This window comes from Salvelinus alpinus, chromosome 11 (genome assembly GCF_045679555.1).
Source record: "Salvelinus alpinus chromosome 11, SLU_Salpinus.1, whole genome shotgun sequence".
Lineage (NCBI taxonomy): Eukaryota > Metazoa > Chordata > Actinopteri > Salmoniformes > Salmonidae > Salvelinus > Salvelinus alpinus.
This window is the reverse complement of record NC_092096.1, coordinates 30,432,546-30,453,068: the sequence shown is the minus strand read 5'-3', so window position 1 is coordinate 30,453,068 and position 20,523 is coordinate 30,432,546. Positions and strand designations below refer to the sequence as shown.

At 43.2% G+C, this 20,523-nt stretch overlaps 1 protein-coding gene and 1 pseudogene across 1 annotated transcript; one reads left to right on the top strand and one right to left on the bottom strand.

The window, feature by feature from the left end:
- Nucleotides 1-2,214: 2,214 nt before the first annotated feature.
- On the top strand, nt 2,215-5,253 carry LOC139533410 (guanylyl cyclase-activating protein 1-like). The gene is made up of 4 exons (XM_071331445.1): nt 2,215-2,539; nt 4,282-4,431; nt 4,525-4,618; nt 4,721-5,253. The coding sequence occupies exons 1-4, from the start codon at nt 2,342-2,344 to the stop codon at nt 4,846-4,848; spliced, it is 570 nt and encodes a 189-aa protein (XP_071187546.1). The 5' UTR covers nt 2,215-2,341; the 3' UTR covers nt 4,849-5,253.
- Nucleotides 5,254-10,190: 4,937 nt separating this feature from the next.
- LOC139533924 (origin recognition complex subunit 5-like) lies at nt 10,191-20,290 on the bottom strand (annotated as a pseudogene).
- Between the last annotated feature and the right edge of the window lie 233 nt (nt 20,291-20,523).

The window sequence follows — 20,523 nt, the reverse complement described above, 5'->3', positions numbered from 1 at the left end:
GACAGTGATGCAACCAGTCAGGATGCTCTCAATGGTACAGCTGTAGAACCTTTTGAGGATGCAAAACCCATGCAAAAATAGGTTTTGTCGTGCCCTCTTCACGACTATCTTGGTGTGCTTAGACCATGTTCGTTTGTTGGTGATGTGGACATCAAGGAACTTGAAGCTCTCAACTTGCTCCCCTAAGGTCACCAACTAGTAAGGAACTCCCCTTACCTGGTTGTTTAGGGTTCTATTGAAAGGAAAAAACAAAAACCTGCCGACACTCAGCCCCCCCATGGAATGAGTTTGACACCCCTGGTCTAGATAAAGCCTTTAAAGATGGAATACACATTAGGGGAAACTGCACCACTGTCTCTCAAATTTGGCAGTACGTGTCCCCAGCACAGTACGTGTCCTCCGCTTCTTGATATGCCACACTTGTCAGGTGGATGGGTTACCTTGGCAAGGGAGAAATGTTCACTAACAGGAATGCAAACAAATTTGTGCATATCATTTGAGAGAAATAAGATTTTTGTGCATATGGAAAAATTCTGGGATCTTTTATTTCAGCTCATGAAACATGGGATCAACACTTTACATATTGCGTTTATAATTTTGTTCAGTATAGTAATATCCCAAACGGATATGAAAGTTTCACCATTAAGGATTCCAGCTTTAAGAACCAGTAAAGCAAACTGCTTCAGGATGGGATTTCTGTGAAAGCTACAGCATGTACTGTAGTCCAAGTAAGAAACTTCTAACCGATTCTAGGATGTGCCACAATGTTCTATCTGGGCCTAAGCACCACAGTTGAAGTACTTTATTGTGCATTATGCTAAATACACTGCTTGTCTGGCATCAATGTTGCTGTTGGGCTGCATGAAGAATCAAAGTCTGGCACTGTAATACAGAAAGCATTGTCTTGTGGTCATGATGAAGTTATTAATGAGTAATGACCTGGGCCTACTTGGTCTATGAATGTGAAGGAATCTCAATAAACCAAACTAAACACAAAACTGTGTGACATTCTTTACTATTTTCTTCCCTTTCCAGTCAAATGCCACACAGACACATGGTCATGATTGACGTAGGCTTGCAAATAGGTGAGAACATGAAATGATTCCAGATTGTTAGAGAACTTTTTGTCACCCTAAGAGTTACAGTCTGTTGTTGCCGTTTTAAAGAGCTGTCTTCAATGAAAACAGTTTCCAGAAACAGTAGCATTTACTTTACAATTGCTGATCCAGAGAAGCAATGCATATGTTCATATGTATGACTAATGATGCTGCAGTGCATTCAGTGGTGGAAAAAGTACTCAATTGTCATACTTGAGTGAAAGTAAATGCGATACATCAAATTCCTTCGATTAAGAAAACCAGATGGCACACTCCAATACTCAGCCATCATTTAGAAACAGTATTTGTTTAGTGAGTCTGCCTGATCAGAGGCAGCAGGGATGACGATGACAATTTATAGTGATAGGTACGTGAATTGGACCATATTGCTGTCCTGCCTTAGCATTTGAAATGTAAAAGTTGTCAAATATAAATAGTAAAGTACAGACACCCCCAAAAATTACTTAAGGTCCAATGCAGCAATTTTTATCTCAATATCAAATCATTTCTGGGTAACAATTAAGTACCTTACTGTGACTGTTTAATTAAAATTGTCAAAGAGCAATTTCTCAAGCAAGAATTTTGCTAGGACTGTCTGGGAGTTGTCTGAGTGGGGAGGGGAAAACTGAAAATGAGCTGTTATTGGCCGAGAGGTTTTGAACTCTTTCTTTTTGGTCTATTAAATCATTTACAGCTTGGTGATGTCACCAGGCAGGCCAACACTCCATCCTACCAAAACAGGCTGAAATTTCAGGCAGTCTTTTCAAATAGCTCTTACACTAAAAATACTATAATTTTCACAGTATTATTCCAATCTCAGTGTGGAAATATATATAAAAACACAGGAATATCACGTTTTTGACTGCACTGGGTCTTTAAATAGTACTTATCAGTTTGGGAAGAGAATACCAAGGTGTTAGTCAGCGTCCCTGTCCCATGGTTGGTGGACAGTGTACAGTCCTCCTTTCCTCCAATGGGACCATAAGCCCTTTATCAGCTGCTGCACCTGGGTTACAGCCAATTAGAGACAAGGAGAACACAACAGGGTGTGGCCCGTCCGACCTGATACAAAAGCCCCCGGCCGGTGCCCACCTCCTCCCCAGGTCCCATCGTTGTGTGACTGTGAAGAGCGATACCCTCCGCTTCACAGTAGACCAATAGGGCTCTTAAGGCGACCGCCAACCCCGTCTTTCGACACTTCACAACACAGTCACATCACAACACAGTCAGTCGACTCTACAGACATGGGTAACTCTACAGGATCCACCGTGGAAGATCTCCAGGCTGTGGAGAAGCACCTCTGGTATAAGAAGTTCATGACAGAGTGTCCTTCGGGTCAGCTCACCCTGCATGAGTTCAAGCAGTTCTTTGGGCTCCGGGGACTGGATGCTGAGGCCAACGCCTACATCGAGCAGATGTTCCGCACGTTCGATATGAACAAGGTAAGACTATGCAGCATTCATTGAACCGAGGCTGCTTGCAAAGGGGATGCTATAGGCTAAAATAGGCTTTACATTTATGTCAAAGTAGGAACGCCTCAGGCACACTCAAAATGGTGAAGGGGACACCTTACCAACAGAGGTACGTATAAGGATATGATTGGCTGTATTGTAAATGTATGCACTAATTACAAGTGCACCTAAATATATAGTATTGTCATAATGCCACTACTCAAATAAGACCCCTAGTTCTCCATTTCCAAAAGCTAAAGTACATTTTAAACCAGAAGGTATCTACAGTTAAACATAGGGAATCTCTTGAATCCAAGGGTTTTGTTTAGACTAGTCTTCCAGATGAGTTTGAAGAAGCTAATCGTCTCACAAGTACTAAGGCTCAATTTACACAACTATATTTAGTAACCCTGTCACCTTTGATTATAATATTATAATAGGCTGGGATTGGATTCACATGCGATTTAGTATGAGGATTATTTTGAGAGACAAGTTGTCAATATCTCTGTGGTAGGAGTGCAGTCTGAGCTTATCTGTTATTTCTCTCTTTAGAAAGACAGCACCAGATTCTGGTATTCTCCAGTACATTCTGGTTGATTTCAGAATCAATTCAATTTCAGCATCAGAGACAGCTGATTTTAATTAGTGATAACTTATGTGAAAGTTTACTGACGGAACATGATGCATGTGAACAGTTGGTTACACTGATCAGAATATTGAATGTTCACTTCAAAGTAATTACGTGAATCTCCCTTTTATGACATTGAAGCCTAAGGAATGTCCAGATCTCAAGAGCTGTGTGCCAGAATAGACCTTTGTCTTTTGAGTTTCCCATTTTTGTCAGTAGCTAGTAGTTTTATGGGTGTAGCTGAGGTTGGTACTATGGTACTATTCCCTGGGGACAGAACTGAGTGACTAACTGCTATTTTCAGATCTTCAGGACAGTGCAGTGAACAGGGCTGGTAATTATGTTATTATAAAACGGGATGTTTGAATCCTGGATGCTGATTAAGAAGTGCAGTATGACAATCTTAGATTGTGCACATCGGCTGCGTTTAAACAGGCAGCCCAATTCTGATATTTATTTTCAACTAACTGGTATTTTTTCGACCAATCACAGATCTTTTTCAGAGCTGATCTGATCAGAGACCAATTAGTGAAAAAAAGATCAGAATTGGGCTGCCAGTGTAAACGCAGCCATAGTTAAGTGAGGGAGGGTGTCAGTGTAAAGCTGAGGGAAGTGCGACTCATTTGGGTTGACCCAGAGGGCACTAATGCTGCCAAGTAATTTTGTAGGATCTTAAATGGGAGCCAGTTTTCTACAGCAGGAAAATAATCCTATAGCAACACGAAATGTGAATTATGTGGATTATAATTAATCAACATTTTTTTGAAGGGGTTGATACGTTTTTCATAAGAGAAAATCAAGTCTGAAATGTCAAAGAGGAAATTAAACTTCAGAAGCCTTTTTAAACCTCAAATACACTAGATTTAAAAAGTCTTACATTGCAGGAAAGTTAACCTGCAACAGGGTGATCAAATTAAGATCCTACATCTGTAGGTCTTGCCACGGCCTTGGCACAGATCAGTGTGGAGATAATCCCCCAGCGATTATACATAGTTATCATCCCTGATAATGGATCTTCTAAGCAGAACATGACCACCTACATCTTGAAGAGATGACTGAGATGGTAAAAAGAGACGTTCCAACTAACACGCTTTCCTTTTTACAGGATGGCTACATAGACTTCTTGGAGTATGTAGCTGCTCTGAGCCTGGTGATGCGGGGTAAAATGGAACATAAGCTCCGCTGGTACTTTAAGCTGTATGATGTGGACGGCAACGGGTGCATTGATCGAAGTGAGCTGCTAAACATCATAAAGGTATAGAGACCAGTCCAGAAACGCAGTGCTGAGCAATGGAATCTGTATCACACAAAGGCATGCAGGCTAACTATTGCCTTTTGTCTTCTTCAGGCTATCCGTGCAATCAATGGGAATGAAAACCAGGAAGTTGATGCGGAGGAGTTCACCAACCGGGTGTTTGATAAGATAGATGTCAACGGAGATGGCAAGTGTCCACTTATTTTTTGTCACAGACTTGTAGGGTTGCGAGTTCTGACCCTTTCCAATTCAGGTTAACAACCTCTTAACCTTGTCTTCTACCCATCAGGGGAGCTGTCTTTGGAGGAGTTTGTGGCGGGGGCTCACACTGACGAAGACTTCATGGAAGTGATGATGAAGACCTTGGATCTCACCCACATAGTCGCCATGATCCACAATCGGAGGCACAGTGTTTAGAGTCTGCCCTCAGACACCTCCATCTCCACTCTCCATTGTAATAGACTGCAGAAGGGCCACATAGGAACTGAGCCATGAGCCCTCTCAAAAGATCTAGCCCAGATTTGTATAAAGACAATCTTTATCTTAGCAATGCTGAAGGGCCATGCTTTGAATGCATTCTTTGTTGTCGGAATTCACAAGAGGTTGAATGACGATGAAAAATGCCCTTTGCCTGCATACAAATGACTCAGTCAACCATCGCTGGCTGGTTAGAGCCCTTGTGCATGATCTAAATCTCTGAGAGGTCTACATAATGAGAAAGAGAGATCATCTCTCACACCGTCAGCTGAATTGGAGACCCAACTAGGTCATAACATAAGGAGGGTGAAGGATAAAGAGGGTGGAGGGAGTGGTGGGGTGGAGACTACCCATTATAACCCATGCATTCCTGACAAAAAAATAATTATATATATATATATATACACATACATACATATATATACACACACATTTTTAAATCCCTCATCCACCTCAGAGACAGATTCCTGTAGGGAAATTATCCTTTCCAAACCTATCTTTTGGACCAAACTCTCTTATTCAGTTGAGTGGTTCCTCTATATGACTATGTGCCCAGGTTCTATTGGTGGAAGTTATAATTCACCTACTTTCCTCCCAGTACAGTCAGCTGTCAGCTCAAATATGACTAGAACCCATTTTGTGCCATGATTAAACAGTCCAGTTCCTCAGGAAACAGGTTCTTCCACAAGTTAGGGATCTTAACTGTATGATACTTGTCACAAAATGCACTTAATATAAAAATAAGACCAGCATGTTTTAACATTGCACTGGCTGTTAGGAGATTAAAGTTTGCATTTTCAGACCTTCATTAAATTGAAGGAATATCTTAACAGAACTACATTCTAATGTTTTCCCTACAAGACAGTAAAATGTAAAAAAACTAAATTGTGCAAATTTGTTTCTGTGAGTGTGTGAGACATTATGCATGAATGATCAATGCTCTCGCATTGTGGGCATTAGAATTACCTTTATATACAGTAGCAGTCAAAAGTTTGGACACCTACTCATTCAATACTTTTTCTTAATTTTTTACTAACACATATGGAATCATGTATTAACCAAAAAGTGTGCAAATCAAAATATTTTATATTTGACATTCTTCAAAGTAGCCACCCTTTGACTTGATGACAGCTATGCACACTCTTGGAATTATTTCACCCAGCTTCATGAGGTAGTCACCTGGAATGCATTTCAATTAACAGGTGTGCCTTGATTACTTTATAATTTATTTATTTCCTTCTTAATGCGTTTGAAACAATCAGCTGTGTTGTGACAAGGTAGGAGGGTATACATAAGACAGCCCTATTTGGTAAAAGACCAAGTCCATATTATGGCAAGAACAGCTCAAATATGCAAAGAAAAATTACAGTCCATCATTACTATTAAGACATGAAGGTCAGTCAATACAGAACATTTCAAGAACTTTGAAAGTTTATTCAAGTGCAGAAATCCATCAAGCGTTATGATGAAACTGTCTCTCATGAGGACGGCCACAGGAAAGGAAGACCCAGAGTTACCTCTGCTGCAGAGGATAAGTTCATTAGAGTTACCAGCCTCAGAAATTGCAGCCCAAATAAATGCTTCAAAGTTCAAGTAACAGACACATCAACATCAACTGTTCAGAGGAGACTGTGAAATCAGGCCTTCATGGTCAAATTGCTGCAAAGAAACAACTACTAAATGACACCAATAAGAAGGAACTTGCTTGGACCAAGAAACATAAGCAATGAACATTAGACTGGCGGAAATCTGTCATTTTGGTCTGATGAGTCCAAAGTTTAGATGTTTGGTTCCAACCACTGTCTTTGTGAGACACAGAGTAGGTGAACGGATGATCTCCGCATGTGTGGTTCCCACCGTGAAGCATGGAGGAGGTGATGTGATTGTGTGCTTTGCTGGTGACACTGTTGGTAATTTATTTAGAATTCAAGGCACACTTAACCAGCATAGCTAACACAGCGTTCTGCAGCGATACACCATCCCATCTGGTTTGCCCTTAGTGGGACTATCATTTGTTATTCAACAGGACAATGACCCAACACACCTCCATGCTGTGTCAGGGTTATTTGACAAAAAAGAGAGTGATGCATCAGATGACCTGGCCTCCATAATCACCTGACCTCAACTCAATTGAGATGGTTTGGGATGAGTTGGACCGCAGAGTGAAAGAAAAGCAGCCATCAAGTCCAACAATATTTTCACACTCCACAGCTTTAATTGCTCGCTATTGTTTTAGAAATCAAAATGCCTAACAGACATTACAGTCTGTGGCGTAATGAGGGAGACAGGGAGGTGAGTCACAAGCCAAACTGTGCCAATATGGTTTCCATGACAACCATGACCCATTTCCATGGTAACACACATCCATAAAGCACTACAAAAAGGTTACGCAGTACTTACATGGATCTGAATGAATCTGGAAGGAGGAACACAGACCATGGCAATCTGACAGTCAGCAGCATGTAAAATATGAATAAATATGCCGGTTGATATATAGAAAACACCCAAACCAAATAAAAAGGAGAAGAGGTCACAGTCAGTCAGGGTGAGGACCTAAAACCACCAAAACTCCCCTTGTGGATCTGACTGTACTGGCTTTACCTCTGCAGACAGACAGGACAGACTGCATTGTGCTGCGCTGGACAAAGGCCTTTAATCATCTCAAATACAGCCGCAGCTTGCAGGCACATCCCAAAGCTGGTTCAAGAGGAGGCCATTGTCATCACCATTGTTACGGGATTCACTGGGGCAGGAATGGCAAATAAACAAGTACCCAGGAATATGGCACCTGTCAACCCAGAAAGCATTAATAATCTACAACTGCAGCCCATAACACACCCCTAACCACATATACTAAATCAATGCACCACTGTTATCAGGAAGGATGTCAACCATCATGGAGAGCTTACCATTTTACATTTTAGTTATTTAGCAGACGCTCTTTATCCAGAGCTTCTTACAGTAGTGAGTGCATATATTTTCATACTGGTTCCCCGTGGGAATTGAACCCACAACCCTGGTGTTGCAAGCACAATGATCAACCAACTGAGCTACACAGGACCAATGAGACACAAGTGGACTGCTACCACCTAGTGCCTTAGCTCAGAACCCTCCCACATATAGTTTAAAGGGAATCTGAGAGACGACGTAGTACATGGGCTTTGACCATTATGGAATTTTTGGAAACGATTCATTGTCATGAAAACGGCCATGTATATTGTCAGTAATTTTTGTTGAAAAATATTTTGAGCTTTTAATGTATTATACTGAATCTTTGAAAATAGCCATGACATACCTAATGAATACAACACAGCTTTGGTGACAACCGCGTCTCAAAAATAAATGGGTTTGACCACTTGGAACATTTGGATTGGAAGTTTCTACTCCTCCTACTTTACCCTCATGTAAAAATGAAAAACTGCTATTGAGTAAACTTGTCTATATCTACTAAATAGAGTGGACCCCCCCCCTCCCCCCTCCCTCCTAAAATGAAGGTTTCAAGAAGAATAAAAACATTTGTTCACGGTTATTGTCCATAATTTTCATTTACACGATTATTGTGCAAACCTTATTTCATACTATCAGCACAGCCATTTACGCCAACGGAGCAATTAATGGGACAATTTGAATTCATGGGAACGCAAGATCTAGAATCAAAGAGAAGGAAACCTAGAAATAAACTCAGCAAAAAAAGAAAGTCCTCTCACTGTCAACTGCGTTTATTTTCAGCAAACTTAATGTGTAAATATTTAGTATGAACATAACAAGATTCAACAACTGAGAGATAAACTGAACAAGTTCCACAGACATGTGACTAACAGAAATGGAACAATGTGTCCCTGAACAAAAGGGGGGTCAAAATAAAAAGTAACAGTCAGTATCTGGTGTGGCCACCAGCTGCATTAAGTACTGCAGTGTATCTCCTCCTCGTGGACTGCACCAGATTTGCCAGTTCTTGCTGTGAGATGTTACCCCACTCTTCCACCAAGGCACCTGCAAGTTCCCAGACATTTCTGGGGGGGAATGGCCCTAGCCCTCACATCCAACAGGTCCCAGACGTGCTCAATGGGATTGAGATCCGGGCTCTTCGCTGGCCATGGCAGAACACTGACATTCCTGTCTTTCAGGAAATCACACACAGAATGAGCAGTATGGCTGGTGGCATTGTCACGATGCGGGGTCATGTCAGGATGAGCCTGCAGGAAGGGTACCACATGAGGGAGGAGGATGTCTTCCCTGTAACGCTCAGCGTTGAGATTGCCTGCAATGACAAGCTCAGTCCGATTATGCTGTGATACACCGCCCCAGACCATGACGGACCCTCCACCTCGGTCCCGTTCCAGAGTACAGGCCTCGGTGTAACGCTCCCTCGACGAGAAACGCAAATCCAACCACCACCCCTGGTGAGACAAAACTGCAACTTGTCAAAGAGCACTTTTTGCCAATCCTGTCTGGTCCAGCGATGGTGGGTTTGTGCCCATAGGCGACGTTGTTGCCGGTGATGTCTGGTGAGGATCTGCCTTACAAACAGGCCTACAAGCCCTCAGTCCAGCCTCTCTCAGCCTATTGCAGACAGTCTGAGCACTGATGGAGGGATTGTGCGTTCCTGGTGTAACTCGGGCAGTTGTTGTTGCCATCCTGTACCTGTCCCGCAGGTGTGATGTTCGGATGTACCGATCCTGTGCAGGTGTTGTTACACGTGGTCTGCCACTGTGAGGACGATCAGCTGTCTGTCCTGTCTCCCTGTAGCGCTGTCTTAGGCGTCTCACAGCACAGACATTGCAATTTATTGCCCTGGCCACATCTGCAGTCCTCATGCCTCCTTGCAGCATGCCTAAGGCACGTTCATGCAGCTGAGCAGGGACCCCGGGCATCTTTCTTTTGGTGTTTTTCAGAGTCAGTAGAAAGGCCTCTTTAGTGTCCTAAGTCTTCATAACGGTGACCTTCATTGCCTACCGTCTGTAAGCTGTTAGTGTCTTAACGACCGCTCCACAGGTGCATGTTAATTAAATGTTTATGGTTCATTGAACAAGCATGGGAAACTGTGTTTAAACCCTTTACAATGAAGATCTGTGACGTTTTTTGGATTTTTACGAATGATCTTTGAAAGACAGGGTCCTGAAAAAGGGATTTTTTTGTGTTGTTGCTGAGTTTATTATATTCCCTACATTTTGTACCTTAAGAAGTCTTCGATGAGTCCTTCATTCTACCAGGTTCTTATTGTGCGTAGCTTTAGATGTCAGACTATGGAGAGAACAGAATCCTGTCACAATTATGAAACCTTTGTTAACAGGGACATTTTATTTTGAAGTATTGTCCACCAAAACCCCAAGGTATCCTGTGAATCCAGCAAAGTATGAATGTTCTCCATTGTTTGTTCACCACAATCAAACAGGTGTAGCTAGGGAATCAATAGGCGCAGCTAAGGAATCAATAGGCGCATTCACAATGCAGTACATTCACAATGCTGCAGATGCTGGTGTCTGAAGGTGGTTCCCAGTCAGTCACCAGGGGGCAGTAAAGCATAGGCCTAATGATTCCATAGTCCTCTGGTCCTGCACAGTGCACACACAGTGAGGAGTCCAGACAAGCGAGGCATCTCCCACCTTTCTGCTCATGTTTGTCCAATGTCTACCAGTACATTCCATTCCATCAGAGTCCAGCTGAATTCCTCTCCCTTAAACCACCATGGCTAGAGGAAGTCATACAGGTACTTTACCATGTCAAAGCTCACAGTCCTGGAAATTAAGAGCAGGGGGTCACAAAAGTCAGCATCTGATATTCTAAAAATAGAAATGTCTAGCAGTAAAACAGATCTGTGGCAAATACACTAAAGCAGGGCTCTCCGACCCTGTTCCTGGAGAGCTACCCTCCTGTAGGTTCCCTCCAACCCCGTTCCTGGGGAGATACCCTCCTGTAGGTTCCCTCCAACCCTAATCTAGCACACCAGGTTCTAATAATTAGCTGGTTGATGAACCGAAAGAGGTCAGTTACAACTGGGGTTGGAGCGAACACTTGCAGGAGGGTATGTCTCCAGGAACAGGGTTGGAGAGCCCTGCACTAAAGACAACAATAACATACACACCTGGAGATGGCAAGGATGAAGTCCAGAGAGACGGCACATTTGTACTTGGGCGCATCCAGCTGGTCATCGTGGCCCACCTGAATCAACAGCTGAAGGGTCACCAGGGAGGAGATCTGGGGGGGGGGGGGGGCTTGTCATCAACCATGTTTCATTTGGCTTTACACAAATAGAGAATTCAGACTGGAGATAAAAATCATTTTAAAATCACTTCACATTAAGCCCACACCACACATCAATTCAAGAGCAGTTCAGGGGTTGAAATAATCTATCCAAAGAGACAGCTGGTGAATTAGAATAAGAATCATCCAATACTAATACTACCATTCACATACAATGGAGTTCCACTACCTAACATTGCTACATCATTTTCCATGATCCCAGTTCAGAGTCAGAGCTGATTGAGGACCTTTTCACTGAAGAATGAGTTTGTTTTATACTGAACAAAAATATAAAATGCAGCATGTAAAGTGTTGGTCCCATGTTTCATGAGCTGAAATAAAATATTCTAGAAATCTTTCCAGCCCAGGACCTCCATATCCGGCTTCTTCACCTGCAGGAACGTGTGGGGGGGTACTGAGGAGTATTTCTATATGTAATAAAGCCCTTTTGTGGGGAAAACTCATTCTGATTGGCAGGCCTAGCTCACCAGTGGGTGGGCCCGGCTCCCTATGCAGTCCCAGCCCCAGCCATAGCTGCTCCCCTTCCTAGTCATGTGAGATCCATAGATAAGGGCCTACTGAATATATTATATCAACTGTAACTCCGCAAAATCTTTGAATGTTGCGTTTATATTATTGTTCAGTATATATGATTGCGTTTTACTTTTCATGTATTGAATTGTATATTGATGTGTATGTTTGATACAGGGCTCATCTGCAAGAGACCTTGATCTCAGCACAACTCCCTGTCAAAATAAAGGTTAAATAAAACAATTGAAATTATCCCTTGGATGGCACTGCAGAAAGCCTGAGTGTCTCAGCTGACCTGAGAGAAAACACTGGCGGTGGGGCCCACTCTGCTATCCACCACACTGTAGAAGATGGCCATGAGACGGTCCAGAGGGAACGGCTTGGGCCCCAGCAGGTGATTACTGGTCTGAATGGGAGGGAGGTGAATTCACTAGGTAGAACATCTCATTGACTAAACCTAAAGAATAGTACAATAGCTTTAGCTGAAGACAATCACCTTTTCATGTTTCTTCAAAAAGTTGGTCTTTTTTATTTTGCCATGGTGCTGTTGGACAAGGGAGAAAAAGAATCATGTAAATCACCAACTAACTAAAACACACACAAAAGGGGGGGGAATTATGCAAACAATTACATTGATAGAAACTACAATCCAGCTGCAATATTAAAGCTGATCTACCCCCCCACACACACAAAAAAGAGAAGGGGAAAAAATAAGAGTAGGTAAAGTAGCAGGCAAATAGAGTTGGTGAATAGCAGGTGGCATTGATGTTTAACAACTGAATCCTATTCTAATGATGACTTGACAATCACGTGTCTAGCTTTTGAGACGGTGAGGTGAATGAGGTTCAGGTGCTGAGGAGAGAACAGGTACCTTGAGGAAGAAGCGTTTGTCAGTGCGAGCAGGGTTGGAGGAGCCCAGGTATGCAGCTATCAGCAGGAACTTGGAGTAGTAAGGCAACTCCACATGGGCATGAGCAGACAGACCTGAGAAAGGCAGAGGAAGCTCTCAATGTCATTACCTGGGAAACATGTACAACAGCATCATCTACAGACGGCTTGTGGATTGGATGAGAGAAACATCTGCTGTTGTTTCCACTGTCTGGGTATCTAGTACCAATGAGTCTGGAGTGGGCCCTACATTCAGGGATAAACATAGGGGTAGTTTAGAGGGTCCACTCCCCTGAACTCCCTCTCAGGCTGGGGACAAGCAGCAACACAAACAAGGGGATAGCTAGGGTCTGGGAGTCTGTGAACTGGTCCTGGTCACTCCATTCTAACTAGGTTATTTCCACTGGTCTTGTTCCCAGTGCATGCGTGCATATGTATCTGTGTGTCCACACTTCTCCTTGCCTACCTCTCACAGCTCCTGCCTCCTTCTCCTCCATCTGCAGCTGTTGCTCCCACTGCACACTGAGCAGAAGAGACATGACAAAGTCAGGGGACACACCACTATTACAGAGCCAGCAGCACTGAGCCGCTGTTGTGTAATAAAAGCCGGCAAACGGAATTAAGGACGTCTGTTGTCAGTCCATGAGAGAAGGTCGGTCAGGGAAGCTAAATCAATGGGAGTTGATCATCTTTGGCTGAGGAAGATGTACACAGACAGACCTGGACAACTCTCGCAGGTACACCGTCTGCATGGCCTTCTTCAGGTAAGGCTCGATGTTCCTCCACAGCTTGTGAGTGTCACCCTCTTTCACTGAGGGCAGAGAAAATAAAGGTTGAAATTTAAACATTGATAATCTGAGAGACAAGCTAGAGAGAGGATGACATGAAAGGAATCCATCATCAAATTAAAGTACAGAGAGAGAGAGATTAAGGGAAGACAGCAAAGTAATTGAAATATTGATGTAGTTATTACTGTTCTAGAAATATGAATATATTACCTTTGCCTTGCTCCAAAGGTTCAACGAATTTAGAGAAATTGAGGGCAGCCTGTTTGAAAAGAGAATTAAAAATATGAAAGGACAACAAGTACAGACTATGACAATGTAAACAACATGTCTGCCAAGGTTGGATCATTATTACAATTCTGCATATCAAAGAAAACCCAATCCTTAGAAGTAGTAACTCAAGTGGACTAAATAAAATCCTCAAAGGGTAGCATGGAGTGTGTGTGTACATATTCAGAGCAAACTGTTGCCTAATCTGAAATTAACCCCTTGCACCAACCTATTGACATTTCTTTAAGCCCCCAGAATACATCTTAAAGGACTGGATAAGTGTGTAAGCCAGACCTTTTCTTCAAACTTACAAGGGGGCATCAAGATACATCTAGAGAGGGGTGCAAGAGCTTGTTCTTTGTCTGGGCTGTTAGAATGTGTCATGACAGAGCGTGTCATGACAGCGTGTTAACAGCTATGTGAGAGTTGAGAGTTACTTTGAATGTGTCTGTGTCCTTACTGAGTGTGGTCTGAATGTGTGAGCATGTGTCTGTGAGAGTTCAGTGTTACTATGAGTGTGCATAACTGACCAGGTGTCTGAGCTCTCGGAGGTCCCTGCAGACAGAGTAGAAGACTCCCAGTAGGATGTTGATGAAGGCAGAGTAGAGCTCTGGGGAGTAGGACGGGTGGCTGTCCTCAGACAGGATCTGCTGCAGCTCCCCTGCACAGGAACAACACACACACAGTCAACGCCTGCCTCAAATGAAATCACACACAAAGACTCTCTCACACGACTGTAGTCATTTTATGTACAGGAACTCAGACATTCTTTCAAACATTGATTAAAGCCTAAGTGCTCATTTTCTCGAAGTTCTCTCACGGATGCCTTTGTTTGTTGTGTTCTGTCAAAATCAAATCAAAATGTATTTGTCACATGCGCCGAATACAACAAGTGTAGACCTTACCGTGAAATGCTTACTTACAAGCCCTTAACCAACAGTACAGTTCAAGAAGAGTTAAGAAAATATTTACCAAGTAAACTAAAGTAAAAAAATAATAACTTTTTATTAACACAATAACGAGGCTATATACAGGGGGTACTTGTAACGAGTCAGTGTGCAGGGGTACAGACCAGTTGAGGTAATTTGTACATGTAGGTAGGGGTGAAGTGACTATGCATAGATAATAAACAGAGTAGCAGCAGTGCACAAAACAAATGGGGGGGGGGGGGGGGGGGGGTCAACGTAATAGTCCGGTGGCCATTTGATTCATTGTTCAGCAGTCTTATGGCTTGGGGGTAGAAGCTTTTAAGGAGCCTTTTGGTCCAAGACTTGGGGCTCCGGTACTGCTTGCCGTGCGGTAGCAGAGAGAACAGTCTATGACTTGGGTGACTGGAGTCTTTGACAATTTGTTGGGGCTTTCTCTGACACCACCTAGTATATAGGTCCTGGAAGGCAGGAGGCTTGGCCCCAGTGATGTACTGGGCCATACGCACTACCCTCTGTAGTGCCTTACAGTCAGATGCCGAGCAGTTGCCATACCAGGCGGTGATACAACCGGTCAGGATGCTCTCAATGGTGCAGATGTAGAACTTTTTGAGGATCTGGGGACCCATGCCAAATCTTTTCAGTCTCCTGAGGGGGAAAAGGTTTTGTCGTGCCCTCTTCACGACTGTCTTGGTGTGTTTGGACCATGATAGTTTGTTGGTGATGTGGACACCAAGGATCTTGAAACTCTCGACCTGCTCCACTACAGCCCCGTTGATGTTAATGGGGGCCTGTTCAGCCCACCTCTTCCTGTAGTCCACGATCAGCTCCTTTGTCTTGCTCACATTGAGGGAGAGGTTGTTGTCCTGGCACCACACTGCCAGTTCTCTGACCTCCTCCCTATAGCATGTCTCATTGTTGTCGGTGATCAGGCCTACCACTGTTGTGTTGTCAGCAAACTTAATGATAGTGTTGAGTCATGTTTGGCCATGCAGTCGTGGGTGAACAGGGAGTACAGAATGGACTAAGGACTCACCCGAGGGGCCCCAGTGTTGAGGATCAGCGTGGCAGACGTGTAGTTTCCTACCCTTACCATCTGCGGGCGGCCTGTCAGGAAGTCCAGGATCCAGTTGCAGAGGGAGGTGTTTAGTCCCAGTGTCCTTAGCTTAGTGATGAGCTTCATGGGCACTATGGTGTTGAACGCTGAGCTGTAGTCAATGAACAGCATTCTCACATAGGTGTTCCTTTTGTCCAGCTGGGAAAGGGCAGTGTGGAGTGCGATTGAGTCATCTGTGGATCTGTTAGGGCGGTATGCGAATTGGAGTGGGTCTAGGGTATCCGGGAGGATGCTGTTGATGTGAGCCATGACCAGCCTTTCAAAGCACTTCATGGCTACCGACGTGAGTGCTACGGGGCGGTAATCATTTAGGCAGGTTACCTTCACAGGTTACCTTGAATGTTGACCTGTTTAAAGCTCTTGCTTACATCGGCGACCGAGTGCGTTATCACACAGTCATCCAGAACAGCTGGTGCTCTTGTGCATGCTTCAGTTTTGCTTGCCTCAAAGTGAGCATAAAAGGCATTTAGCTCATCTGGTAGGCTCGCGTCACTGGGCAGCTCGCGCCTGGGTTTCCCTTTGTAGTCCGTAACAGTTTTCAAGCTCTGCCACATCCAACGAGCGTCAGAGCCAGTGTAGTAGGATTCAATCTTAATCCTGTATTGACGCTTCGTTTGCTTGATGGTTAGTCTGAGTGCATAGCGGGATTTCTTATAAGCATCCGGATTAGTGTCCCGCTCCTTGAAAGCAGAAACCATGGTTACTGGTTGGGATATGTACGTACGGTCACTGTGGAGACGACGTTGTCGATGCACTTATTGATGAAGCCGATGACTGAGGTGGTATACTCCTCAATGCCAATGGATGAATCCCAGAACATATTCCAGTCTGTGCTAGCAAAACAGTCCTGTAGCGTAGCATCCTCGTCATCTGACCACTTCCGTATTGAGCGAGTCACTGGTACTTCCTGCTTTAGGTTTAGCTTGTAAGCAGGAATCAGGAGGATAGAATTATGGTCAGATTTGCCAAATGGAGGGTGAGGGAGAGCTTTGTATGCATCTCTGTGTGTGCAGTAAAGGTGGTCTAGAGTTTTTTCCCTCCTCTGGTTGCACATGTGACATGCTGGTAAAAATGTGGTAAAACTGATTTAAGTTTGTCTGCATTAAAGTCCCCGGCCACTAGGAGCACCGCTTCTAGATGAGCATTTTCTTGTTTGCTTATGGCCTTATAGAGTTGGTTGAGTGCGGTCTTAGTGCCAGCATCGGTCTGTGGTGGTAAATACACGGCTACAAATAATATAGATGAGAACTCTCTTGGTAGATAGAGTACCTTATGATAAGCTGTAGACAACACTATCTCAGGCGAACAATACCTTGAGACTTCTTTAATATTAGACATTGTGCACCAGCTGTTATTGACAAATAGACACACAACCCCACCCCTCGTCTTACCAGACGTAGCATCTCGGTTCTGCCGGTGCATGGAAAATCCTGCCAGTTCTATATTATCCGTGTCGTCATTCAGCCACGACTCGGTGAAACATAAGATATTACAGGACTTATTGTCCTGTTGGTAGGACAATCATAATCGTAGGTCATCAATTTTATTTTCCAATTATTGCATGTTAGCAAGTAGAACGGAAGGCAGTGGGAGTTAACTCGCTCGCCTACGGATTCTCAGAAGGCAGCCCGATCTGCGTCCTCTTTTCCTCAGTATTTTCTTCACGCAAATGATGGGGATTTGGGCCTGTTCCCGGGAGAGCAGTATATCCTTAGGACTCGTTAAAGGAAAAAGCTTCTTCCAGTTCATGTTAAGTAATCGTTGTTCTGATGTCCAGAAGTTATTTTCAGTCATAAGAGACGGTAGCAGCAACTTTATGTACAAAATAAGTTACAAATAATGCACAAAAATAAAAGCACAATTGGTCAGGAGCATGTAAAACGTCAGCCATCCTCTTCGGTGCCATCTTAGTCACAGTCATTTCTCAAGTGTTGGTGCAAAACCACATGTACAAAGAGTTCTCACTAATCACATGAGGTTGGTGGCACCTTAATTGGGGAGAACAGGCCCGTGGTAATAACTGGAGCGGAATCATTGGCATGGAATCAAATACATCACACACATGGTTTCCAGGTGTTTGATGCCATTCCATTTGCTCCTTCGCGGAGATTATTATTGAGCCGTCCTCCCCTCAGCAGCCTCCCCTGCCACTAATCCATCTGTACCTAATTCAATGCTTGTCTGTTGACAGCTGTACCTTTACTGTAGTCAGGGAAGTGGAGCAGCAGTGGTTCAAAGCAGCCAGTGTTGGGTCGGAACTTATCCCACACGATCTCACTGAGCATGATCACTGTCACATTGTCATCAACCTGCCAGGGAAACAGCGTAGAGGTACAGGATCAGATCACATTGTGGATTCAAAGAATACAACTATGTTTGTATTCAACATTTAGTAGTCAACTACACCTTTACAGTACCACTACAATATCAATGCAAGAGGATGAGTTTTTAAAACACTTCTACCAAGATAGACAGGCGGCATTCAACTTTAAAAACTAAAAGAAAACTAAACTAAACATTCTGGTCATCTATCTGCCCTTTTGAGGTTCAGAATTAATATGCAAAGAATGATTATCAAGAATGATTGTCATTCTTCCTCATCTCTGCCTTTCAAAGCACTTATTCGAGTGCCTCCTTGAAACATTCAAGTCAAGGTAATCTATCAAAAAGGGACCCTTCTGCGATAGTTCACAATCCATCACTCAGTCTGTCTGCAACTTAATGAAGTAGTATGCTCAACAGGTGACATGACTCTTACCAGTTCCTGAAGGCGCAAGAAGGCAGGGAGGAGATTGGCTTCCATATCTCTAAGGAGCTCAACCCGGTCCAGCACCTACCCAAGATACACACAGCAGAGGTCACTGTAACTGTTTCATTATATACCACAAATGATGCTTTATAACAATAGAGAACCTGGAAAGAGAACCTGCATTATAACTGAGGATGCAATTTTTAAAAGAAGTGGATTATCAAGCAGGAATATCACAGGTGAGGATCATTTTTACTCACAATGTATCGTGTCTGCTTGGCTGAGGCCTGGACACAGTTGTTTGTAGACTCGTACGAAGTCTGACAGAGACGGACTGCGGGACAGTAGGGAGGCAGAGTCGGAGCCAAAGAGGGAGAGGAGAACCTGCTCAAACAGCAGTCCTACAGAGACACATTCCACACAGCTCACTGTGGCATAGGGAAGCTCCAGTTCCTTCAGCAAGGTGTGTATCACATGGCTTTTTCCTGTGGTACGATGACCATTGCTAGTTTGAAAATGGAAGGGTAGCTGCATTGCTCTGGCTGTAGGCACAAAATGTACACCATGTATTAAAGTGTCAATAGAATGATTCACTGTGATTCACAGAAAATGTTTTTAATGTATTATGTAATTGTGGCAGTGGATGCTGTTTAAGATGGAGGACAATCATTTTTATTTTCATGGCCTTATTTCTATTACTGTAGGCACAAAATGTACACCATGTATTAAAGTGTCAATACAATGATTCACTGTGATTCACAGAAAATGTTTTTAATGTATTATGTAATTGTGGCAGTGGATGCTGTTTAAGATGGAGGACAATCATTTTTATTTTCATGGCCTTATTTCTATTACAGCATATTGGATGACTGTCATCCATATTCCATTTACCCAGTTCAATGTAACATTGATTTAGGCTACTTACATGATACTTGAATTTTCAACAGAATCAACTAAATGAATACACCCCTGATCACACGTAAACACAGTTCACTTTCATAGCAGCCACGTTGTATTCCTTCTCGCATATACTCGCAAAAAAAACTTTCCAAGCCAAACCATATCATAACCGCTACACACAGCCTACAGCTTTGTTACCATATGAGCTAAAGTAACGTCATAGTCAACATAGCTAATAGAACTAAAACGTTAGTAAACCCGCTACAATCATGCAGTACAGTGTAAGCAGTTTAGCAGTTAAACCGACAGGCCACGATGGCAATACATTTGTAAAACCAAAAGTTTACCTTGACTTGGAAGAGTTCCAGTGTTAGATAGTCATAGCCAGCTAACTATCTGTTGTTTTATTCAACCTTTATTTAACTGTTTACCATAATGCGCTTGATGTTACAATGTTGTTTCAAATCAAACACAGACCTCTCCCATTAACGCCAGCAGCATTCTCGCCTGGACATCTCTGCAAGGCAACCTCTCCATCACGCGCTGCAACTTTTCATCATCATACCCTAGGTGCTGAAGTTGTGCTGCCATTGTTTAGGCTACTTTTAGACACACACCGAACCGTAAAGTGTATGACTTAAAGTAGTTTGGCCTATAACAGAGATAAAGAGACAGTTACAGAACAAGGTAACTCTTTTCAAACTAGCAGTGCATTGTGCAAATTGTCTGTCTTCGCTTCCCTTCCTCTGCTGCAGTGCTAACTAGCTAGCTAACTCAACTGACAACAACAGTGTAGCTCTCGTGGAAACTCAAGGGTAATGTTAAGTTGTTGAAAGTTCATATTTTGTTACTGCAAGCATACTGAATAATGTTACCTGGTTGGAGTTCATGTACTACTGAAATTACACAATCCAACATCCCAGTAAACATGTCAAGAGTTTCCCGCGTCTCCAAATGCACGTCACAATTTCCTGTCTCTTTACAAGCCAATCACCGCCAGGTTAAAGCAATTGACTCTGGGAGTTGTAGTTGTCTATTTGCAACGTAATGCCACTATCATGCCACTAGTAGTTGTCTATTTGCAACGTAATGCCACTATCATGCCACTAATTTGATCACTAAATGACATCACCCCTATTTGCAATGTTTTGGATGTATGAAATCGAGTGATTTAATTGAGGACATTTCGTTTAATTGCAAAAATGT